This window comes from Pleurodeles waltl, chromosome 9 (assembly GCF_031143425.1).
Source record: "Pleurodeles waltl isolate 20211129_DDA chromosome 9, aPleWal1.hap1.20221129, whole genome shotgun sequence".
NCBI classification, from domain to species: Eukaryota; Metazoa; Chordata; class Amphibia; order Caudata; family Salamandridae; genus Pleurodeles; species Pleurodeles waltl.
The window spans coordinates 171,736,586-171,762,653 of record NC_090448.1 but is presented as its reverse complement, the minus strand read 5'-3'; the positions used below and the strand labels follow the sequence as shown (position 1 = coordinate 171,762,653).

The 26,068-nt window shown below is 45.9% G+C and overlaps 1 protein-coding gene across 2 annotated transcripts in view; it reads left to right on the top strand.

Annotated features, from left to right (window-relative positions):
- The window catches only part of SYNPR (synaptoporin), a 926,755-nt gene that overhangs the window by 881,271 nt on the left and 19,416 nt on the right, over nt 1-26,068 (top strand). For both annotated transcript variants that reach the window (XM_069206519.1, XM_069206520.1), the window contains one exon: nt 2,631-2,822. In XM_069206519.1, coding sequence (XP_069062620.1) covers nt 2,631-2,822 — 192 coding nt within the window. The remainder of the gene's footprint in view (nt 1-2,630; nt 2,823-26,068) is intronic.

Sequence of the window (26,068 nt, the reverse complement as noted above, 5' to 3'; positions counted from 1 at the left end):
GAGTCCCTTCTTGAAGCAGTAGAAGACAGGTAAAGTCCTTTTAGTGGTGAAGCCCAAGTGTGCAGCTGGTGCAGTCCTCCAGAGTGCAGTGTCCAGGTGCAGGTCAGGGTTCCAGCAGGGCAGTCCTTCTTCTCCTGTAGTTCTTCTTTGTTGGAATCTGATGGGAATCTGAGGTATAGGTGCAGGTCTGCCGTTTTATCCCTGCTCCTGGGTGAAAAACAGGGGGTTCCTGGTTCTCCAATCAGGTGCAGGGTCCTTCCCCCTGTGATGACCACTTCCTGAGAAGTGTGGCAAAAATCAATCACAGGGAGCAACATTCCTCAAAAATCAGGCATGGCTGAAAGTGATTTTTGGAGATTACATCTGGCTGAGCCCACCCACTGGTGTGGCTAAAAATCCTAAACACACCCCTCTCCTGATCTAATCAAGGGGGAACCTAATTGTCTGGGTTTGCAGGTTGTGAGGGTGTTGTTGGGTTGCTCCAAATGTCCTTCCCTGCCTTTGAAGATCAGTTTGGCAGCCCTCCCCCTTACTGCTTCACCATCTGCTGAGGGGAGAGCTCCTACCCCAGACACATCTCCTTGTGTGGAGCCAGGCCACTTCACACCTCATTAAGGCAGCCTTGCCAGGCTGCCAGAGGCTGGCCAATCAGAGCACAGCAGCAAAAACACTGCAGGGCTGAAGTTGGCAACTTTTCAGGTAAAGTTTAAAACTCTTTACCTGAACAAGTTATATTAAATCCAACAACTGTGGGATTTATTATAACAATTAATTTGATACCAAACTTCTGGTATCTGTCAACTAAGGGGACTTTTAAAATTAAAATAGCGTCTCCCCGTTCTAGCCCATGGAGGCCATTCACTACAATGAGGGAAAAACTAATTTGGCTGTTTTACCTCACCAGGGCTTAAAAAACTATTTTATAAGGTCCCTGCTTTAGTTACATGGCACCCAGCCCTAGGGACACATAGGGCACACCTTAGGGGTGACTTATATGTAAAAATAAGGTAGTTTAAGACTTTGGAACTACTTTTAATTCCAAAGTCGAATTTGTATGTAACTTTAATTTAAAAGCAGCCAGCAGGGCATGCCTGCCTTTGCAAATACACTGGGCACCTCAGAAGTGCACCTATGGGTGCGCTACCTATGCTGGGGTCCCTAAACCTGCATGCTCTACCATATACTAGGGACTTATAGGTGGGTTGACTTAGCCAATTATAATTAGCCTAATTTGCATACTGAGTTTACACAGAGCACATGTTATGGGACTGGTTAGCAGTACCCAGGGCACCATCAGAGTCAGGAAAACACCAGCAAAAAGTGGAAAATGGGGGCAAAAGGTTAGGGGGCCTCTGCAATCAGCCCTGCTCTCTCACACTTCCTGTTGTTTGAAGTCTCAGAGACTGCAAAGACTTCTCTCTGCCAGTACCTAGAGCCTCTGGAGAGACTCCTACTCTGCCAAGTGGTGCCCAACCAGTTCCTGGGACCCTGAGAAGAGAAGCTGGCAGCCCAAGAGTGAAAACTCCACGCACAGACCGCCGTGCGGTGAAAAGATCGACATAACTCCGATCTGCGGCTGAAAAATGTACACGTCACCAGCTTTGCAGCTGCAAATCGGCGCTGTCTTGCAACGCGACCGGAAGATCGATGCCCGCAGCTGGAGAAACGATGCACAGCATCGCTGACAGAGGCTGATTAGATCGCAACCCGCGCTGCGTGGTTTTCAGACCATTGTGCAGCTGAATTTCTGACACAAGCACCGCTGGGCATGTAAAAACGACGTGAGGCCTGCCCGGACCCGAGAGTGCTGACCGGATCGATGCATCGGTCTCCTGCGGAGAGAAGAAATGACGTACTCCGACCCGACTAAAGACGAAACAACGCAAGGTCTCGTTCCGTGAGTGAAATCCATGCATCGTAAGCCCTTTTTGATGCACGTGCGGTGTTATTTTTGACACACCTAAGGTACATTTTCACACTAACAGTGTTAGCGTTGTATTTAAAATTACATGAAGACTCTTTTGGTTTTTAATTGATATCTTGACTTGTGTATTGTGGATTTTTGTCGTTTTGGTCTTGTTTTGTTTAGATAAATATTCTCTATTTTTCTAAAATGGTGTGGTGTCATTTTGTAGTGTTTTCATTGGGTTACTCTGTGTGTTGGTACAAATACTTTACACCTAGCACTAGTTAAGTCTACTGCTCGTGCCAAGCTACCAAGGGGGTGAGTGGGGGTTAGCTGAGGGTGATTCTCTTTTACCCTGACTAGAGTGAGGGTCCTTGCTTGGACAGGGGGTAATCTGACTGCCAACCAAAGATCCAATTTCTAACAGAAACCATAGCACCTCTTTAACTTTTTTCCCAGTGAATTATCAAAGATTTTTTTTTAAATATATGGTGATGTGTAACAGCAACCAAAACTAGCCATAATTCGCAAGTTATGGCATACTACGCAAACCATAACTTGCGCTCCACCATGAATTGCTCTTGAAATCATGCATGAACTCATTGATGACATCTCACATTATATTATCACTGGTATTAGTGATCATAAGCTAAGTATACATGTCTTTCATCTCCACCATGCATGGCCATTAGCAGCACTATAAATGATTACTTTCATGTTTCAGGATTTCATAGTGACGGTGATCTTCTCCTTTATGTGGCTTGTGGGATCTTCTGCTTGGGCAAAGGCCCTGTCTGATGTAAAAAGTGCCACAGATCCAGATGAAGTGCTGCTACTGATATCCGCTTGCAAACAACAATCAAACAAGTGCATGTCTCTCCGCCGACCTGTGATGTCAAGTTTAAACACTTCAGTTGTAAGTATACATCTCGTATTCTAAAGGGACATGTAGCTTTCATATCTGCATGTCGAATAACACACATATTGTACCAAATAATTATTATTGTTTTGTTTACAAGTCTGGCTTTAGCATTTATGGCACCTGGTGCAACAATCTTTCCATACAAATGACCTTCCCCAAAGGTGTCTTCACTATTGTGTATTGCATTTCATCTCTCTGTAGCCCCTCTCCGACAAGAGTTTCATTTTTGTAGGCTATTCACAGTTCACTCATACTCAGTACTGTGATCTGCACTGTACATGTACTTTGCAGCAGGCACATTAACCCTCTGTGCTACTTTATGACTACTCTAAACTGCCATTAGACAAAACGCCATGTCTCTCCAGCAGGAATGTTAATCACAAGAGTTATCTTGACATTTGTATTATTTTATTATTATCCCAAAGCTGCAGGTCACACAAAGCACTATGCAGAAGGTGCTTTTAAACACACACATTAATTTTAAACACAGCACCCTCTCTCCCCAACTCAGCGCCAGGAGCCACTGCACCGGTCGCACCACCCTAATACCGGACCTGCTTTTTTATGAGGTCTCAGTTGTGGTTTTTTGCAACTAATCTTCATATCAATGTTTCATTGTGATGAATCCCTCCTCACTATTGTGGTTCAACGAGTTATATGAAAAAAACATAAGATATCTGAAAACATCAAATTTAACAATAAAACCTTTAACCCCTTCGCTGCCAGGCCTTTTCCCCCTCCTGTGCTGAGCCTTTTTTTGGCTATTTGGAGCAGTTTGCGCTTAGGCCCTCATAACTTTTTGTTCACATAAGCTACCCACGCCAAATTTGCGTCCTTTTTTTCCAACATCCTAGGGATTCTAGAGGTACCCAAACTTTGTGGGTTCCCCAGAAGGAGGCCAAGAAATTAGCCAAAATACACTGAAAATTTAGTTTTTTTCAAAAAAATCGGAAAAAGGATTGTGTTTTTTTTCCCTGAAAAGGGCATCAACAAAGGGTTTGCGGTGCTAAAATCACCAGCTTCCCAGCTTTCAGGAACAGGCAGACTTGAATCAGTAAACCCAATTTTTCAACACAATTTTGGCATTTTATTGGGACATACCCATTTTTATGATTTTTTGTGCTTTTAGCCTCCTTCCAGTCAGTGACAGAAATGGGCATGAAACCAATGCTGGATCCCAGAAACCGCAACATTTCTGAAAAGTAGATAAAGTTCTGAATTCAGCAAGGGGTAATTTGTGTAGATCCTGCAAGGGTTTCCTACAGAAAACAACAACTGAAAAAGAAAAATATTGAAATTGAGGTGAAAAAAACAGCAAATTTTCTCCACGTTTTACTCTGTAACTTTTTCCTGCAATGTCAGATTTTCAAAAGCAATATACCGTTACGTCTGCTGGACTCCTCTAGTTGCGGGGATATATTGGACTTGTAGGTTCATCAAGAACCCTAGGTACCCAGAGCCAATAAATGATCTGCACCCTGCAGTGCGTTTCATTCTATACCGGGTATACAGCAATTCATTTGCTGAAATATAAAGAGTGAAAAAGAGCTATCAAGAAAACCTTTGTATTTCCAAAATGGGCGAAAGATAAGGTGTTGAGGAGCAGTGTTTATTTGCACATCTCTGAATTCTGCGGTAACCATACTAGCATGTGAATTACAGGGCATTTCTCACATAGATATCTTTTTTACACACTCTCTTACATTTGGAAGGAAAAAATATAGAGAAAGACATGGGGCAACAACACTTGTTTTGCTAGTCTATAAATCGATAAAAATGATACCTCACTTGTGTGGGTAGGCCTAGCGCCCGCGACAGGAAACACCCCAAAACGCAACGTGGACACATCATATTTTTTTAAAGAAAACAGAGGTGTTTTTTGCAAAGTTCCTACCTGTAGATTTTGGCCTCTAGCTCAGCCGGCACCTAGGGAAACCTACCAAACCTGTGCATTTTTTTAAACTAGAGAACTACGGGAATCCAAGATGGGGTGACTTGTGGGGTTCTGAACAGGTTCTGTTACCCAGAATTCTTTGCAAACCTCGAAATTTGACAAAAAAAACACATTTTCCTCACATTTCGGTGACAGAAAGTTCAGGAATCTGAGAGGAGCCACTAATTTCCTTCCACCCAGCGTTCCCCCAAGTCTCCTGATAAAAGTGATACCGCACTTGTGTGGGTAGGCCTAACGCCCGCACCAGGATATGCCCCAAAACACAACGTGGACACATCCCATTTTTTGACAGAAAACAGAGCTTTTTTTTGCAAAGTGCCTACCTGTAGATTTTGACCTCTAGCTCAGCCGGCACCTAGGGAAACCTACCAAACCTGTGCATTTTATAAAACTAGAGACCTAGGGGAATCCAAGATGGGGTGACTTGTGGGGTTCTGACCAGGTTCTGTTACCCAGAATTCTTTGCAAACCTCAAAATTTGACAAAAAAAACACATTTTCCTCACATTTCGGTGACAGAAAGTTCTGGAATCTGAGAGGAGCCACTAATTTCCTTCCACCCAGCGTACCCCCAGGTCTCCCGATAAAAATGATACCGCACTTGTGTGGGTAGGCCTAGCGCCCGCAACAGGAAACGCCCCAAAACACAACGTGGACACATCACATTTTTTAACAGAAAAAAGAGGTGTTTTTTGCAAAGTGCCTACCGGTAGATTTTGGCCTTTAGCTCAGCCGGCACCTAGGGAAACCAACCAAACCTGTGCATTTTTGAAAACTAGAGACCTAGGGGTATCCAAGATGGGGTGACTTGTGGGGCTCTGACCAGGTTCTGTTACCCAGGATCCTTTGCAAACCTCACAATTTGGCTAAAAAAACACATTTTCCTCACATTTCGGTGACAGAAAGTTCTGGAATCCAGGAGGAGCCTCAAATTTCCTTTCACCCAGCGTTCCCCCAAGTCTCCCGATAAAAATGATACCTCTCTTGTGTGGGTAGGCCTAGCGCCCGTGACAGAAAACGCCCCAAAACACAACGTGGACACAGCACATTTTTTTAAAGAAAACAGAGGTGTTTTTTGCAAAGTGCCTACCTGTAGATTTTGGCCTCTAGCTCAGCTGGCACCTAGGGAAACCTACCAAACCTGTGCATTGTTTAAAACTAGAGACCTAGGGGAATCCAAGATGGGGTGACTTGTGGGGCTCTGACCAGGTTCTGTTACCCAGAATCCTTTGCAAAGCTCAAAATTTGGCTAAAAAAAACACATGTTCCTCACATTTCTGTGACAGAAAGTTCTGGAATCTGAGAGGAGGAAAGATTTCGTTTCACCCAGCGTTCCCCCAAGTCTCCCGATAAAAATGATACCTCACTTGTGTGGGTAGGCCTAGCGCCCGTGACAGGATATGCCCCAAAACACAACGTGGACACATCCCATTTTTTGACAGAAAACAGAGCTTTTTTTTGCAAAGTGCCTACCTGTAGATTTTGACCTCTAGCTCAGCCGGCACCTAGGGAAACATACCAAACCTGTGCATTTCTAAAATCTAGAGACCTAGGGAAATCCAAGATGGGGTGACTTCTGGGGCTCTGACCAGGTTCTGTTACCCAGAATCCTTTGCAAACCTCAAACTTTGGCAAAAAAAACACATTTTCCTCAAATTCTGGTGACAGAAAGTCTTGGAATCAGAGAGGAGCCACAAATTTCCTTTCACCCAGCGTTCCCCCAAGTCTCCCAATAAAAATGATACCTCACTTGTGTGGGTAGGCCTAGCGCCCGCGACACAATATGCCCCAAAACACAACATGGGTACATCCCATTTTTTGACAGAAAACAGAGCTGTTTTTTGCAAAGTGCCTACCTGTAGATTTTGGCCTCTAGCTCAGCCCACACCTAGGGAAACCTACCAAACCTGTGCATTTTTGAAAACTAGAGACCTAGGGGAATCCAAGATGGGGTGACTTGTGGGGTTCTGACCAGGTTCTGTTACCCAGACTCCTTTGCAAACCTCAAACGTTGGCTAAAAAAACACATTTTCCTCAAATTTTGGTGACAGAAAGTCTTGGAATCAGAGAGGAGCCACAAATTTCCTTCCACCCAACATTCCCCCAAGTCTCCCGATAAAAAATGATAACTCACTTGTGTGGGTAGGCCTAGCGCCCGTGACAGGAAACGCCCCAAAACACAACGCGGACACATCCCATTTTTTCACAGAAAACAGAGCTGTTTTTTGCAAAGTGCCTACCTGTAGATTTTGGCCTCTAGCTCAGCCGGCACCTAGGGAAACCTACCAAACCCGTGCATTTTTTTAAACTAGAGACCTAGGGGAATCCAAGATGGGGTGACTTGTGGGGCTCTGACCAGGTTCTGTTACCCAGAAACCTTTGCAAATCTCAAAATTTGGCTAAAAAAACACATGTTCCTCACATTTCTGTGACAGAAAGTTCTGGAATCTGAGAGGAGGCACAAATTTCCTTTCACGCAGCGTTCCCCCAAGTCTCCCGATAAAAATGATACCTCACTTGTGTGGGTAGGCCTAGCGCCCGCGACAGGAAACGCCCCAAAACACAACGTGGACACATCCCATTTTTTTACAGAAAACAGAGCTGTTTTTTGCAAAGTGCCTACCTGTAGATTTTGGCCTCTAGCTCAGCCGGCACCTAGGGAAACCTACCAAATCCGTGCATTTTTTAAAACTAGAGACCTAGGGGAATCCAAGGTGGGGTGACTTGTGGGGCTCTGACCAGGTTCTGTTACCCAGAATCCTTTGCAAAGCTCAAAATGTGGCTAAAAAAAACACATGTTCCTCATATTTCGGTGACAGAAAGTTCTGGAATCTGAGAGGAGGGACAAATTTCCTTCCACCCAGCGTTCCCCCAAGTCTCCCGATAAAAATGGTACCTCACTTGTGTGGGTAGGCCTAGCGCCCGCGACAGGATATGCCCCAAAACACAACGTAGACACATCCCATTTTTTGACAGAAAACAGAGCTTTTTTTTGCAAAGTGCCTACCTGTAGATTTTGGCCTCTAGCTCAGCCGGCACCTAGGGAAACCTACCAAACCCGTGCATTTTTTTGAAACTAGAGACCTAGGGGAATCCAAGATGGGGTGACTTGTGGGGCTCTGACCAGGTTCTGTTTCCGGAATCCTTTGGAAACCTCAAAATGTGGCTAAAAAAACACATTTTCCTCACATTTAGGTGACAGAAAGTTCTGGAATCTGAGAGGAGGGACAAATTTCCTTCCACCCAACGTTCCCCCAAGTCTCCCGATAAAAATGGTACCTCACTTGTGTGGGTAGGCCTAGCGCCCGCGACAGGATATGCCCCAAAACACAACGTGGACACATCCCATTTTTTGACAGAAAACAGAGCTGTTTTTTGCAAAGTGCCTACCTGTAGATTTTGGCCTCTAGCTCAGCCGGCACCTAGGGAAACCTACCAAACCTGTGCATTTTTGAAAACTAGAGACCTAGGGAAATCCAAGATGGGGTGACTTCTGGGGCTCTGACCAGGTTCTGTTACCCAGAATCCTTTGCAAACCTCAAACTTTGGCTAAAAAACACATTTCCCTCAAATTTTGGTGACAGAAAGTCTTGGAATCAGAGAGGAGCCACAAATTTCCTTCCACCCAGCGTTCCCCCAAGTCTCCCAATAAAAATGATACCTCACTTGTGTGGGTAGGCCTAGCGCCCGTGACAGGAAACGTCCCAAAACACAACGTGGACACATCCCATTTTTTGACATAAAACAGAGCTGTTTTTTGCAAAGTGCCTACCTGTAGATTTTGGCCTCTTGCTCAGCCGGCACGTAGGGAAACCTACCAAACCTGAGCATTTTCTAAAACTAGAGACCTAGAGGAATCCAAGATGGGGTGGCTTGTGGGGCTCTGACCAGGTTCTGTTACCCAGAATCCTTTGCAAATCTCAAAATTTGGCTAAAAAAACACATGTTCCTCACATTTATGTGACAGAAAGTTCTGGAATCAGAGAGGAGCCACAAATTTCCTTCCACCCAGCCTTCCCCCAAGTCTCCCGATAAAAATGATACCTCACTTGTGTGGGTAGGCCTAGCGCCCGTGACAGGAAACGTCCCAAAACACAACGTGGACACATCCCATTTTTTGACATAAAACAGAGCTGTTTTTTGCAAAGTGCCTACCTGTAGATTTTGGCCTCTTGCTCAGCCGGCACCTACGGAAACCTACCAAACACGTGCATTTTTTTAAACTAGAGACCTAGGGGAATCCAAGATGGGGTGACTTGTGGGGCTCTGACCAGGTTCTCTTACCCAGAATCCTTTGCAAAGCTCAAAATTTGGCTAAAAAAACACATGTTCCTCACATTTCTGTGACAGAAAGTTCTGGAATCTGAGAGGAGGAAAGATTTCCTTTCACCCAGCATTCCCCCAAGTCTCCCGATAAAAATGATACCTCACTTCTGTGGGTAGGCCTAGCGCCCGCAACAGGATATGCCCCAAAACACAACGTGGACACATCCCATTTTTTGACAGAAAACAGAGCTGTTTTTTGCAAAGTGCCTACCTGTAGATTTTGGCCTCTAGCTCAGCCGGCACCTAGGGAAACCTACCAAACGTGTGCATTTTTGAAAACTAGAGACCTAGGGGAATCCAAGATGGGGTGACTTGTGGGGCTCTGACCAGGTTCTGTTACGCAGAATCCTTTGCAAACCTCAAACTTTGGCTAAAAAAACACATTTTCCTCAAATTTTGGTGACAGAAAGTTTTGGAATCATAGAGGAGCCACAAATTTCCTTCCACCCAGGGTTCCCCCAAGTCTCCCGATAAAAATTATACCTCACTTGTGTGGGTAGTCCTAGCGCCCGTGACAGGAAACGCCCCAAAACACAACGTGGACACATCCCATTTTTTGACAGAAAACAGAGCTGTTTTTTGCAAAGTGCCTACCTGTAGATTTTGGCCTCTAGCTCAGCCAGCACCTAGGGGAACCTACTAAACCTGTGCATGTTTGAAAACTAGAGACCTAGGGGAATCCCAGATGGGGTGACTTCTGGGGCTCTGACCAGGTTCTGTTACCCAGAATACTTTGCAAACCTCAAACTTTGGCTAAAAAAACACATTTTCCTCAGATTTTGGTGAGAGAAAGTCTTGGAATCAGAGAGGAGCCACAAGTTTCCTTCCACCCAGCGTTCCCCCAAGTCTCCCGATAAAAATGATACCTCACTTGTGTGGGTAGGCCTAGCGCCCGAGACAGGAAACGCCCCAAAACACAACGTGGACACATCCCATTTTTTGACAGAAAACAGAGCTGTTTTTTGCAAAGTGCCTGCCTGTAGATTTTGACCTCTAGCTCAGCCGGCAACAACGGAAACCTACCAAACATGTGCATTTTTTAAAACTAGAGACCTAGGGGAATCCAAGATGGGGTGACTTGTGGGGCTCTGACCAGGTTCTGTTACCCAGAATCCTTTGCAAAGCTCAAAATTTGGCTAACAAAAACACATGTTCCTCACATTTCTGTGACAGAAAGTTCTGGAATCTGAGAGGAGGAAAGATTTCCTTTCACCCAGCGTTCCCCCAAGTCTCCCGATAAAAATGATACCTCACTTGTGTGGGTAGGCCTAGCGCCCGCGACAGGATATGCCCCAAAACACAACGTGGACACATCCCATTTTTTGACAGAAAAGAGGGCTGTTTTTTGTAAAGTGCCTACCTGTAGATTTTGACCTCTAGCTCAGCCGGCACCTAGGGAAACATACCAAACCTGTGCATTTTTGAAAACTAGAGACCTAGGGGAATCCAAGATGGGGTGACTTGTGGGGCTCTGACCAGGTTCTGTTTCCGGAATCCTTTGGAAACCTCAAAATGTGGCTAAAAAAACACATTTTCCTCACATTTAGGTGACAGAAAGTTCTGGAATCTAAGAGGAGGGACAAATTTCCTTCCACCCAACGTTCCCCCAAGTCTCCCGATAAAAATGGTACCTCACTTGTGTGGGTAGGCCTAGCGCCCGCAACAGGATATGCCCCAAAACACAACGTGGACACATCCCATTTTTTGACAGAAAACAGAGCTGTTTTTTGCAAAGTGCCTACCTGTAGATTTTGGCCTCTAGCTCAGCCGGCACCTAGGGAAACCTACCAAACCTGTGCATTTTTGAAAACTAGAGACCTAGGGAAATCCAAGATGGGGTGACTTCTGGGGCTCTGACCAGGTTCTGTTACCCAGAATCCTTTGCAAACCTCAAACTTTGGCTAAAAAACACATTTCCCTCAAATTTTGGTGACAGAAAGTCTTGGAATCAGAGAGGAGCCACAAATTTCCTTCCACCCAGCCTTCCCCCAAGTCTCCCGATAAAAATGATACCTCACTTGTGTGGGTAGGCCTAGCGCCCGTGACAGGAAACGTCCCAAAACACAACGTGGACACATCCCATTTTTTGACATAAAACAGAGCTGTTTTTTGCAAAGTGCCTACCTGTAGATTTTGGCCTCTTGCTCAGCCGGCACCTAGGGGAACCTACCAAACCTGTGCATGTTTGAAAACTAGAGACCTAGGGGAATCCCAGATGGGGTGACTTCTGGGGCTCTGACCAGGTTCTGTTACCCAGAATACTTTGCAAACCTCAAACTTTGGCTAAAAAAACACATTTTCCTCAGATTTTGGTGAGAGAAAGTCTTGGAATCATAGAGGAGCCACAAATTTCCTTCCACCCAGCGTTCCCCCAAGTCTCCCGATAAAAATGATACCTCACTTGTGTGGGTAGGCCTAGCGCCCGAGACAGGAAACGCCCCAAAACACAACGTGGACACATCCCATTTTTTGACAGAAAACAGAGCTGTTTTTTGCAAAGTGCCTGCCTGTAGATTTTGACCTCTAGCTCAGCCGGCAACAACGGAAACCTACCAAACACGTGCATTTTTTAAAACTAGAGACCTAGGGGAATCCAAGATGGGGTGACTTGTGGGGCTCTGACCAGGTTCTGTTACCCAGAATCCTTTGCAAAGCTCAAAATTTGGCTAACAAAAACACATGTTCCTCACATTTCTGTGACAGAAAGTTCTGGAATCTGAGAGGAGGAAAGATTTCCTTTCACCCAGCGTTCCCCCAAGTCTCCCGATAAAAATGATACCTCACTTGTGTGGGTAGGCCTAGCGCCCGCGACAGGATATTCCCCAAAACACAACGTGGACACATCCCATTTTTTGACAGAAAAGAGGGCTGTTTTTTGCAAAGTGCCTACCTGTAGATTTTGGCCTCTAGCTCAGCCGGCACCTAGGGGAACCTACCAAACCTGTGCATTTTTGAAAACTAGAGACCTAGGGTAATCCAAGATGGGTTGACTTGTGGCGCTCTGACCAGGTTCTGTTACCCAGAATCCTTTGCAAACCTCAAACTTTGGCTAAAAAAACACATTTTCCTCAAATTTTGATGACAGAAAGTCTTGGAATCAGAGAGGAGCCACAAATTTCCTTCCACCCAGCGTTCCCCCAAGTCTCCCGATAAAAAATGATACCTCACTTGTGTGGGTAGGCCTAGCGCCCGTGACAGGAAACGCCCCAAAACACAACGTGGACACATCCCATTTTTTGACAGAAAACAGAGCTGTTTTTTGCAAAGTGCCTGCCTGTAGATTTTGACCTCTAGCTCAGCCGGCACCTACGGAAACCTACCAAACACGTGCATTTTTTTAAACTAGAGACCTAGGGGAATCCAAGATGGGGTGACTTGTGGGGCTCTGACCAGGTTCTCTTACCCAGAATCCTTTGCAAAGCTCAAAATTTGGCTAAAAAAACACATGTTCCTCACATTTCTGTGACAGAAAGTTCTGGAATCTGAGAGGAGGAAAGATTTCCTTTCACCCAGCATTCCCCCAAGTCTCCCGATAAAAATGATACCTCACTTCTGTGGGTAGGCCTAGCGCCCGCAACAGGATATGCCCCAAAACACAACGTGGACACATCCCATTTTTTGACAGAAAACAGAGCTGTTTTTTGCAAAGTGCCTACCTGTAGATTTTGGCCTCTAGCTCAGCCGGCACCTAGGGAAACCTACCAAACGTGTGCATTTTTGAAAACTAGAGACCTAGGGGAATCCAAGATGGGGTGACTTGTGGGGCTCTGACCAGGTTCTGTTACGCAGAATCCTTTGCAAACCTCAAACTTTGGCTAAAAAAACACATTTTCCTCAAATTTTGGTGACAGAAAGTTTTGGAATCATAGAGGAGCCACAAATTTCCTTCCACCCAGGGTTCCCCCAAGTCTCCCGATAAAAATTATACCTCACTTGTGTGGGTAGTCCTAGCGCCCGTGACAGGAAACGCCCCAAAACACAGTGTGGACACATCCCATTTTTTGACAGAAAACAGAGCTGTTTTTTGCAAAGTGCCAACCTGTAGATTTTGGCCTCTAGCTCAGCCGGCACCTAGGGAAACCTACCAAACCTGTGCATTTTTGAAAACTAGAGACCTAGGGGAATCCAAGATGGGGTGACTTGTGGGGCTTTGACCAGGTTCTGTAACCCGGAATCCTTTGGAAACCTCAAAATTTGGGTAAAAAAACACATTTTCCTCACATTTCGGTGACAGAAAGTTCTGGAATCTGAGAGGAGGGACAAATTTCCTTCCACCCAGCGTTCCCCCAAGTCTCCCGATAAAGATGGTACCTCACTTGTGTGGGTAGGCCTAGCGCCCGTGACAGGATATGCCCCAAAACACAACGTGGACACATCCCATTTTTTGACAGAAAACAGAGCTGTTTTTTGCAAAGTGCCTACCTGTAGATTTTGGCCTCTAGCTCATCCGGCACCTAGGGAAACCTACCAAACCTGTGCATTTTTTAAAACTAGAGACCTAGGGGAATCCAAGATGGGGTGACTTGTGGGGCTTTGACCAGGTTCTGTAACCCGGAATCCTTTGGAAACCTCAAAATTTGGGTAAAAAAACACATTTTCCTCACATTTCGGTGACAGAAAGTTTTGGAATCATAGAGGAGCCACAAATTTCCTTCCACCCAGGGTTCCCCCAAGTCTCCCGATAAAAATTATACCTCACTTGTGTGGGTAGTCCTAGCGCCCGTGACAGGAAACGCCCCAAAACACAGTGTGGACACATCCCATTTTTTGACAGAAAACAGAGCTGTTTTTTGCAAAGTGCCAACCTGTAGATTTTGGCCTCTAGCTCAGCCGGCACCTAGGGAAACCTACCAAACCTGTGCATTTTTGAAAACTAGAGACCTAGGGGAATCCAAGATGGGGTGACTTCTGGGGCTCTGACCAGGTTCTGTTACCCAGAATCCTTTTCAAAACTCAAACTTTGGCTAAAAAAACACATTTTCCTCAAATTTTGGTGACAGAAAGTCTTGGGATCAGAGAGGAGCCACAAATTTCTTTCCACCCAGCGTTCCCCCAAGTCTCCCGATAAAAATGATACCTCACTTGTGTGGGTAGGCCTAGCGCCCGAGACAGGAAACGCCCCAAAACACAACGTGGACACATCCCATTTTTTGACAGAAAACAGAGCTGTTTTTTGCAAAGTGCCTGCCTGTAAATTTTGACCTCTAGCTCAGCCGGCAACAACGGAAACCTACCAAACACGTGCATTTTTTAAAACTAGAGACCTAGGGGAATTCAAGATGGGGTGACTTGTGGGGCTCTGTCCAGGTTCTGTTACCGGGAATCCTTTGGAAACCTAAAAATTTGGCTAAAAAAACACATTTTCCTCACATTTCGGTGACAGAAAGTTCTGGAATCTGAGAGGCGGGTCAAATTTCCTTCCACCCAGCGTTCCCCCAAGTCTCCCGATAAAAATGGTACCTCACTTGTGTGGGTAGGCCTAGCGCCCGTGACAGGAAACGCCCCAAAACACAACGTGGACACATCCCATTTTTTGACAGAAAACAGAGCTTTTTTTTGCAAAGTGCCTACCTGTAGATTTTGACCTCTAGCTCAGCCGGCACCTAGGGAAACATACAAAGCCGGTGCATTTTTGAAAACTAGAGACCTAGGGGAATCCAAGATGGGGTGACTTGTGGGGCTCTGACCAGGTTCTGTTACCCGGAATCCTTTGGAAACCTCAAAATGTGGCTAAACAAAACACATTTTCCTCACATTTCGGTGACAGAAAGTTCTGGAATCTGAGAGGAGGGACAAATTTCCTTCCACCCAGCGTTCCCCCAAGTCTCCCGATAAAGATGGTACCTCACTTGTGTGGGTAGGCCTAGCGCCCGTGACAGGATATGCCCCAAAACACAACGTGGACACATCCCATTTTTTGACAGAAAACAGAGCTGTTTTTTGCAAAGTGCCTACCTGTAGATTTTGGCCTCTAGCTCAGCCGGCACCTAGGGAAACCTACCAAACCTGTGCATTTTTGAAAACTAGAGACCTAGGGAAATCCAAGATGGGGTGACTTCTGGGGCTCTGACCAGGTTCTGTTACCCAGAATCCTTTGCAAACCTCAAACTTTGGCAAAAAAAAACAAATTTTCCTCAAATTTTGGTGACAGAAAGTCTTGGAATTAGAGAGGAGCCACAAATCTCCTTCGAACCAGCGTTACCCCAAGTCTCCCGATAAAAATGATAACTTACTTGTGTGGGTAGGCCTAGCGCCTGTGACAGGAAACGCCCCAAAACACAACGTGGACACATCCCATTTTTTCACAGAAAACAGAGCTGTTTTTTGCAAAGTGCCTACCTGTAGATTTTGGCCTCTAGCTCAGCCGGCACCTAGGGAAACCTACCAAACCTATGCATTTTTGAAAACTAGAGACCTAGGGAATCCAAGATGGGGTGACTTGTGGGGCTCTGACCAGGTTCTGTTACCCAGAATCCTTTGCAAACCTCAAAATTTGGCTAAAAAACACATGTTCCTCACATTTCTGTGACAGAAAGTTCTGGAATCTGAGAGGAGGCACAAATATCCTTTCACCCAGCGTTCCCCCAAGTCTCCCGATAAAAATGATACCTCACTTGTGTGGGTAGGCCTAGCGCCCGTGACAGGATATGCCCCAAAGCACAACGTGGACACATCACATTTTTTAAAAGAAAACAGAGCTGTTTTTTGCAAAGTGCCTACCTGTAGATTTTGACCTCTAGCTCAGCCGGCAACAACGGAAACCTACCAAACACGTGCATTTTTGAAAACTAGAGACCTAGGGGAATCTAAGATGGGGTGACTTGTGGGGCTCTGACCAGGTTCTGTTACCCAGAATCCTTTGCAAAACTCAAAATGTGGCTAAAAAAACACATTTTCCTCACATTTCGGTGACAGAAAGTTCTGGAATCTGAGAGGAGCCATAAATTTCCTTCCACCCAGCGTTCCCCCAAGTCTCCCGGTAAAAATGATACCTCACTTGTGTGGGTGGGCCAGGTGCCTGCAACAGAATAAGGCCCAAAACTTGTAGAGATAGAGGGGATAGCACAGCGAGTTTATAAGGACATATTCTTTTATACATCTTTAGACTGACTCTGCTTTGGGGACCCACATAAGTGAGGTGTCATTTTACTTGGGAGACTGAGGGGAACACTGGGGAGTAGGAATTTTGTGCTGGAGCGGTGATCCTATGAAGAAAAGTCAGGAAAATATGCTTTTTTAAGCAACTTTTGAGGTTTACAGAGGAGTCTGGGTAAGAAAATGTTGGGGGATCCACGCAAGCCACACCTCCCTGGTCTCCTTGGGGTGTCTAGTTTTAAAAAATGTCTGGGTTTGGTATGTTTCCCTAGATGAAGGCTGCACCCAGGACCAAAAGCATAGGTGCCCCCTCCCCCCCCAAACACAGGTAGTTTTGTAATATATCATTTTGATGTGTCCACATACGTCCGTGATGTGCCAAACACTAAAATTGTGAAAAGAAACGCACTTAGGTTATGTGAAGAAGACCCCTCACCCACTAACCAAGTTGGTGGCATGCTTCATCATCAGGGTCCCACCTGAGGCACCTAGCGTGTCACAGGTGTGCTGCGACGCCTGATTACAGCGGAGCAGGTTTTGTCATTTTTACCACACATACTGGTTGGATTTGGCACGAGGGTGAGTGATGGTTCAGTGGATCAAATTTTATTAACAAGAGATTTCACAAAAATGAAATGCACTGTTAATAACTGAAAGGCAAAAAACTGAACCAATGACTCACAGCTCGTGAGCTGTAAAGCCGCGACAAGGCACCAATCGCTTTACAGTCCATTCACACAACTTTCATACATGACACGCACAAGACCATTCACACCGCCAGCCACGGGCCCAGCACATTACAACACTCACATCGACAGACAGCGCCACTCAAGGGCCCATCACTTACATACGCCAACATGCCTGATACAACAATCACACCAGCTGATGGGAGTGTGTGGACTGGTGTTTGGCTGGCAGTGTGTTGCAGTAGCCAACAGCAAGTCAATATGTACACTCTCAGCCAAGCCCCACTCCACACACAATGGCATCATTTTTTTTTTTTTTAAACAGAGGAACCCCTAGCTAAGTAGAAAGAATTACAAAACTACAAACACAAAAGCTCTAACTAAGTACATGACAGAAATGCTAACCATGAAACTGAACACATGAAAATACAAAACAGACATGAGTTTACACTCATGGTTGTTCCCAGAAATTCTTCTGGGTGTGGTAATTCTTAAAACAACCACCCACACACAGCCCAGGCTTTGAAGGACAATCTGGGCAGTACATTCGAGTCTCCCTCCGGATACCTCTTCGAAAACACACTCTACATTTCTTAGCTGGAAAGTCTTTTTTGGGTGTGGGAGGAATGTGCTCAGCAAAGTGGCGATCTTTCAATCTAGCCACATCCTCCACCACTGCTTCTCTAGGAACTCTGGCCTGTTCCACCACAATAAAGCTCCCTATCACTGACTCCTGAAATTTCACAAATGTCATCTTTGACTCTGGAGACCTATCCCTAAACACAATAAAAGCATTGAAGGTTGCTAAGTGGAAGTGGTGAATTGCTAACTTCTTATACCAAACGTATGACTTACGAATAGCAGTATAAGGTCCAACCTCGGATCAACTCTATCTACACCTCCCATGTGCTTATTATAATCTAAAATGCACACAGGTTTGCGCACTTCAGCAACCTGTCCCCAAACCGTCACGGGGGAAGTACTCCCATCATGGATGGTACTTAGCATGTAGACATCCCTCTTGTCTGAAAATTTCAAAACTAGAAGCTCATCATTCCGCAAGGCACAGCACTGTCCCCTCTCAAGTGTTTTACAAACAAGCTCCCTTGGATAGCCTTTCCGGTTACAGAAAATTGTGCCACAAGCAACAGTGTCCACTTTAAACAATTCCTTGAACAACTGCACTCCAGTGTAGAAGTTATCTACATACAAATGGTGACCTTTGTTGAACAGTCGTCTACCAAGATCCCACACAATTTTCTCAGTAACTCCAAAAGTGGGAGGACAACCAGGGGGGTCAATATTGGAATCCCTACCAGTGTAGACACGGAAACTATACACATATCCTGTACTACTTTCAGACAGCATATACAATTTAATTCCATATCGTGCCCTTTTGCTAGGAATGTACTGCCTAAAAACCAAACGACCCTTGAAGAGGACCAAAGACTCGTCCACACTTATCGCTTTGCCTGTAACATAGGGCCAGATGCAGGAAACGAATAGCGAGTCGCAAACGGCAAAAATTGCCGTTTGCGACTCGCTAATCGCATTTCCCTATGCAGAAATGCATATTGCGAGTCGGGACCGACTCGCAATATGCATTTCAGAATCGCAAATAGGAAGGGGTGTTCCTTCCTATTTGCGATTCGGAGTGGCATGCAATACCATATGCGGTCGCAAATGGTATCGCAGTTACCATCCACTTCAAGTGGATGGTAACCCACTCGCAAATTGGAAGGGGTCCCTATGGGACCCCTTCCCCTTTGCGAATGGACCCAAAACAATTTTTTCAGGGCAGGTAGTGGTCCAACGGACCACTACCTGCCCTGAAAAAATACCGAAACTAAAGGTTTCGTTTTTTTTTTTAAGTGCAGCTCGTTTTCCTTTAAGGAAAACGGGCTACACTTAAAAAAAAAAAACTGCTTTATTGATAAAGCAGTCACGAACATGGAGGTCTGCTGACGACAGCAGGCCTCCATGTTTGCGAGTGCCTAGACTCGCTATGGGGCCGCAATTTGCGACCCTCCTCATTAATATTATTGAGGTGGGTCATTGCGACCCCATAGCGACTCGCAGACGGTGTCTGAGACACCGTTCTGCATACCAATTTGCGAGTTGCAAATTGCGAGTCCCAGGGACTCGCAATTTGCAAGTCGCAAATTGGCATTTTCCTACATCTGGCCCATAGACCTCCGAAAACCGATCTACAAAATGATCAAGGACAGGCCTAATCTTAAAAAGACGGTCAGAATCTGGGTGATCTCGTGGCAAGGCTAATGCATTGTCAACAAAATGCAATATCCTAAGAAGAAGCAAATACTGATTACGACTCATGGTCCCAGGAAATATAGCTGTTTCCATCAAGGGACTAGTAGACCAATAAGAAGCCAGTGACGCCTTCCTGATCAACCCCATCAAAAAAGTCAAACCCAAAAACTTTTTTATCTCCTCCAAATTGTTGGGAATCCACTGGGCAGCTCTAGAGTGTGGCCTAAGTCTAGCAGCGTTGTCCCTCAAATGCTGCTCCGCATACAAATTAGTCTGCTCAACAATCTCTTCCAAAAACACATCATCCATGAATAACTCAAAGAAATTGATAGGCAAAAAGTTCTCTGTATTGGCGATACACCCCGGGAGACCAGTAAAGGCAGGCAACTCTGGCTGCTCCATGTTTGGGGCAACCCAGACATCAGGCCTTATAACGGGAAACCTTTCAGCCCCAGGTTGCTGCACTAATGGCACATCAGTGTCCTCCTCTAAAACAGGCCCTTCATCTGCACTGAGTGTGGCTTCATCATCAGAAGATTCTCCTCCAACAGAAACATCACTGCCAGAATCTCTCACTTCCTCCTCTGCCTCAAATGCAGAGTCCGTCTCATAATCATGATCAGACAATGACTCAAAAAGTATACCAACCACCTGCTGAGCGGTCATCCTGCGGCTAGCCATGATCTTTCCTACTAAAATTAACTGGACAAATTCACCACCAACAACCAGCACTGTGTAAGACAAGTAACAAAGTGTAGCTTTGTTAGTAAGAGTTATAAACTCAAAAACTATACCGCTCACTTGCCTGAAAAAGCTTGATTCACCAGCAACTACTCTGCAGCAATCACTAATGATATCCCACTAAAAAGAAAGAAAGAAAGGCAAATTAGAAATAAGACAAAACAAATATCATTGTGCACAAATCTAAGGACAATTTCACACACAATCCTGCATTTAGTACATCCCCTACAAACATGTCATTCATCCATGGCAACAATACTCCTTTGGAGTAAATTGTTTTTACTTACCTAAAACATGCAACTGTGCAAACTGCAGGTCAACCACCGCCAAATTCGCAAGGAGCCACAGCAAATAAAGCAAAAGCTTTGAACTAGAACAAAAAAGAGGAAAACATTTTTTATGACAAATGCAAATACTTCATCAGTTGACAAACACCCCACCATCAAACATTTAGAAATTGGTGCCTAAGTGGATTCTGCCATAAGGGCAGATGGGCCTACTAAAAAAATAGGCCTATCTGCCCCAAGGAGGGCAGAAAATACCTTTAGTAGTGTGTCCCCATGGGGAGTGACCCTTGCCCAAGGGGACAGCCCCCAAACAAAAAAACAAAAAAAACACACACAACACTATCCCTGGTGCCTAAGTGGCTTCTGCCCCCCCCCCCCTTTGGGCAGATGGGCCTAAAAAAATAGGCCCATCTGCCCCCGGGGGGGCAGAAATGGCCAACAGGTCAATGCCCCCCTTGGGGGGCGCCCCGTGCCCAAGGGGACACCCCCCCACAAAAATAAACTAATAACAAAAAATCCCTGGCGTTCTAGTGGTTTCTGCCCCCCTTGGGGGCAGATCAGCCTAAAAATAATAGGCCGATCTGTCTCCAAGGGGTGCAGAAATGGCCTCGGTACATGTGCCCCCAAAGTGGGGGGTGACCCTTGCCCAAGGCCCCCATCCACTAACACACACTCACACACTATCCCTGGTGTCTAAGTGGCTTCTGCCCCCCTTGGGGGCAGATGGGCCTAAAGAAATAGACCCATCTGCCCCCAAGGGGGGCAGAAATGGCCAACAGGTCAATGCCCCCCTTGGGGGGGCGCACCGTGACCAAGGGGACGCCCCCCCACAATCCCTGGCGTTCTAGTGGTTTCTGCCCCCCTTGATCAACCTAAAAATAATAGGCTGATCTGTCTCCAAGGGGTGCAGAAATGGCCTCGGTACATGTGCCCCCAAAGTGGGGGGCGATCCTTGCCCAAAGGCCCCCCCTCCCCATCCAGTAACACACACACACACACTATCCCTGGTGTCTAAGTGGCATCTGCCCCCCTTGGGGGCAGATGGGACTAAAAAAATAGACCCATCTGCCCCCAAGGGGGGCAGAAATGGCCAACAGGTCAATGCCCCCCTTGGGGGGGCGCCCCGTGACCAAGGGGATGCCCCCCCACAAAAATTAACAAATGCAAAAAAAAAACTGGCGTTCTAGTGGTTTCTGCCCACCTTGGGGCAGATCAGCCTAAAAATAATAGGATGATCTGCCCCCAAGGGGGGCAGAAATGGCCCTAAACGACATGCCCCCAAAAGGGGAGCGACCCTTGCCCAAGAGGCCGCCCCCCATCTACAACACACACAATCCCTGGTGCCTAAGTGGCTTCTGCCCCCTTTGGGGACAGATGGACCTAAAAAAAATAGGCCGATCTGCCCCCAACGGGGGAAGAAAAGGCCAACAGTTCTGTGCCCCCTTGGGGGGGGCGCCCCCCACATAAATAAACAAATAAAACAACATCCCTGGTGATCCATTGGTTTCTGCCCCCCTTGGGGGCAGATCCGCCTAAAATAGTAGGCCAATCTGCCCCCAAGGGGGGCAGAAATGGCCGTAATTAGTTGCCCCCAAAAGGGGAGCAACCCTTGCCCAAGGGGCCGCTCCCCGCAAGTCACAAACATGAAAGAACTAAAAAAAAAAAATCCCTGGTGTCTAGTGGGCATTCCTGCTGCCCGATCGCAAGGTGATCGGGCAGCAGGAATGCTCAAAGAGACACCGGTGGAAAGGAAAATCCTTTCCTTTCCCCCGGTGCCTCTTTCTGCAAAGCCCCCCACCCACTGGGAAGAGAATCTTACCTCTTCCAAGGTCGCCGCACAGGAAGCAAATGGCTTCCTGTGCGGCAAGAACCCGATAATGAAGTCAGCGCGCGATCGAGCGCTGACGTCATTATAGGGGGGGTGGGGGGGGTCAGGGGTGGAAGAGGAAGGGCTTCCACTTCCATCCCTGCCTTTGGGGGGGTGGGGGGAAGCACACAGAGGGAGTGAGAGCGCTCCCTCTGGGCTGTGTGCCAAGGACGTAGTGGTTACGTCCTCGGCACAGCAGCACTGTGCCGAAGGACGTAACCACTACGTCCTCGGTACAGAAGGGGTTAAGCAGCATCCTGATCTCATGGAAGACAGAAATGCTAATACAAAGTATAGAGTTTTACAAGAAGGTTTAGCAACAGGGTGATTTTTCATGGAAGGGTTCGAAGTGACCTCTTAAACAATGCGACCAATGTTAATTAGTTTGTGGTACCGTCTCACTCTGTGTTCTCACTTACTTTCTGCCAAACCGTTTAACTTTTAATTTCACTATATGAGAACGCTGCTCTTTAATAAGGCTCCTTGTCACTTACTGTTGCACCTTTGCTTATGCAGGGTCATCCTGAATCTTTTTGCCTCCTGCCTCCTATTTTTTTCTGACCTGTCGCTGTTGGCTTTTGAACTCTGAGCACTTTCCCACTGCTAACCAGTGCTAAAGTGCATATGCTCTCAGTGTAAATTGTATGTAATTGGTTTATCCATGATTGGCCTATTTGATTTACTAGTAAGTCCCTAGTAAGGTGCACTAGAGGTAAATCAAATGCTACTAGTGGGCCTGCAGCACTGGTTGTGCCACTCACATAAGTAGCTCTGTAATCATGTCTCAGACCTGCCACTGCAGTGTCTGTGTGTGTGTTTCTACACTGTAAATTCGACTTGGCAAGTGTACCCACTTGCCAGGCCTAAACCTTCCCTTTTCTTACATATAAGGCACCCCTAAGGTAGGCCCTAGGTAGCCCCAAGGGCAGGGTGCAGTGTATGGATAAGGTAGGACATATAGTAATGTGATTTATATGTCCTGACAGTGAAATACTGCCAACTTCGTTTTTCACTGTTGCAAGGCCTGTCTCTCTCAGAGGATAATATGGGGGCTACCTTTAAATATGATTAAAGTGTAGATTCCCCTAGAGAGTAGATGGACATGTGGAGTTTGGGGTCCCTGAACTCACAATTTAAAAATACATCTTTTAGTAAAGTTGATTTTAAGATTGTGCGTTTGAAAATGCCACTTTTAGAAAGTGAGCATTTTCTTGCTTAAACCATTCTGTGACTCTGCCTTGTTTGTGGATTCCCTGTCTGGGTCAGTTTGACAGTTGGGTTGTTTTTCACCTCGCACTAGACAGTGACACAAAGGGGGCTGGGGTGTAACCTGCATTTCCTGATTAGCCATCTCTGCTAGGAGGGAGGGGTGGAGTGGTCACTCTCACCTGAAAGGACTGTGCCTGCCTCTGACAATGCCGGCTCCAACCCCCTGGTGTGTGTCTGAGGCCTTGCTTGGGCAAGGCAGGATTTCACAAGTAGGTGTGAGTCCTCTTTGAAGAAAGGTGACTTCAAAGACTAAAATGGGTATAAGAAGGGCACCCAAATCTACAGACTTTAGAAACACTTCTGGAACCAAGAGTTACCTCTGCCTGGAGAAGAGCGGATAGCTGAGGAAGAAGTGCTGCCCTGCCTGTGACTGTGCTTTGTGGAGCTTTCCTGCAGTGCTGCTTCTGCCAGAGTAAGAGGGCAAAGACTGGACTTTGTGTGCCTTCCATCTTGTGAAGAAATCTCTAAGGGCTTGATTTAGAACTTGCCTCCTGTTGTTTGAAGTCTCAGGGACAGCAAAGACTTCTCTCTGCCAGCACCTGGAGTCTCTGGAGAGACTCCTGCTCTGACAAGTGGTGCCCTATCCAGTCCCTGGGCCCTTGAAAGGAAAGCTGGTGGAAATCGACTTCGGACGACTTCGGACCGACGCCGCTGCAGAATCCGGTAACGCCACCTGCACCTGACGCCGTGACCTTCGCTGGAACGCCACGCTCTTCGCAGGCCCAATGCCGCATCAGCCCCGCTGAAGTCCGCCGTTCCGTGGAAGTCGCCGCACCACGGCGTGACCGATGCCGCTAGAAGTGCGCGGATTCAACGTTTCGCACAGACGCCGCGATCCCCGACTTCGCTCATCGGCTTGTTTTCACTCTTCACCAAAGGTACTGTACTTGGGGGTCTACACGACTCCGTGTCCGGCGCCGCTGGTGTCGGCTTGTTGGGAACGACTCCGTCACGACGCCGTGTTAACATCTCATCGAAGCATTTTTGTTTCTAAGTGCTATTTTTGAGTTTAATCTTTAAAAATTCATAACTTGACTTGTGTATGTCGGATTTTTGTCGTTTTGGTCTTGTTTTGTTTAGATAAATATTTCCTATTTTTCTAAACCGGTGTTGTGTCATTTTGTAGTGTTTTCATGAAGTTACTGGGTGTGTTGGTACAAATACTTTACACATAGCGCTCTGAAGTTAAGCCTACTGCTCTGCCAAGCTACCAAGGGGGTAAGCAGGGGTTAGCTGAGGGTGATTCTCTTTTACCCTGACTAGAGTGAGGGTCCTTGCTTGAACAGGTGGTAACCTGACTGTCAACCAAAGACCCCATTTCTAACACTTACATTTCGGAAACATATAGCTTTATTTTATCTTCTATTCTGCTCCTAAATTGATATGTTTTTAGATTTTTAGCGACCTTTCCCTCCAATACCAGTTAGTATTGTACTGATGAATAAATTGGGACCATTCATAAATACTGGACACTCTCTTTATAAATATTGTAAAGCCTGATGGGATTGTTTTTATTTTTTTATGTCCAGCGCTACTCTTTAAGAGACTAGGGGCCTTTTTTATACCCTGGCGGATGGTCTGGGCGTCTGCCAGGTGGTGGGGATCATGACTTACACCATCCTCCCTATTTAGAGATTCCTGCCTGCCTGGTGGGGATCTTTTCTATGAACTGGACCACCTCCAAGTCAGCTCCCTTTCCATCACTGAAGGTTTGTTACGGTTAAACAGCCCACTTGGGAAACTTTTTTGTGCAAAGAAAACAAACTCCCAAAGTGAGAGTTTGTTTTGTCAAAAAAACAAAATGGTCTACATGTGCTGTGAGGTTTCTCTGTCTGTGTGAAGCCTCTTATCATGTTCCTTGTCAATGGCCGTCATGCACTCCACCACATGGCAGGCACTGGGAGAGAAAATAAATGTCTGTCACCCACACTCAATAAGGCTACTATGAGCCAGTCCTAAGGCAGTCATTGAAGCCAGTGGAGTCTCTGCTGATGGTGAGGTAGCAGCTCCTCCAAATTTAAATACAACAAATGAACCATATTTTGTCGGACGAGTAAGACCGCCGGTTTGCAGCATCCCTCCCTCTCTGCCAAACTCTAAATGAGGCCTTCAGTCATTTTAACTAAGAAGATGGTAAATCAATTGCTTCTTTCATCTCATTCTTCACATTGTATTGATCACTTTAGTTGACTTTCGCTTTGACTTTGCTTATTATCCTGATGTGTTCCCAACCTGTCAGGAAGACGTAAATGTATTACTTAACCAAAGCATGTGTTTTGTATTCATACCTGTATAATTGCTTAATGATTGAGCTTTCAACAATCAATCTTTTCTTGTTAGTTTCCAATATTCTTTGCTAGATACCTTTTCTTGTGCATCTATCAATCAACGTGCATCTGCATACATTACCCTTTCATTGTATCTTTTAAGCTTGTACTTACATTCTTATGGAGTTATTTCCTCTATTTCACTAATGTATTAATGGTACCTGGCAAGGAAACTGTTACAATGATTATTGTGCAGTTCAAGGCGTGCAACATTCACATCTGTAACACTCCTTTCCTTAGCCCAATCTCGAGTGTCAGGTGCATGTTTGTGTTAATGTGCTGGTACTGTATTTGTCTAATTAACAAGGCTTACTGTGTCATCATACTTCAACCGGATGTTAATTTGAGTGCCCTTTACAAGTCACTTCATGTATTTGCATACTATTCACAATTTTTGCTTTTGATTTGGAAATTAGGT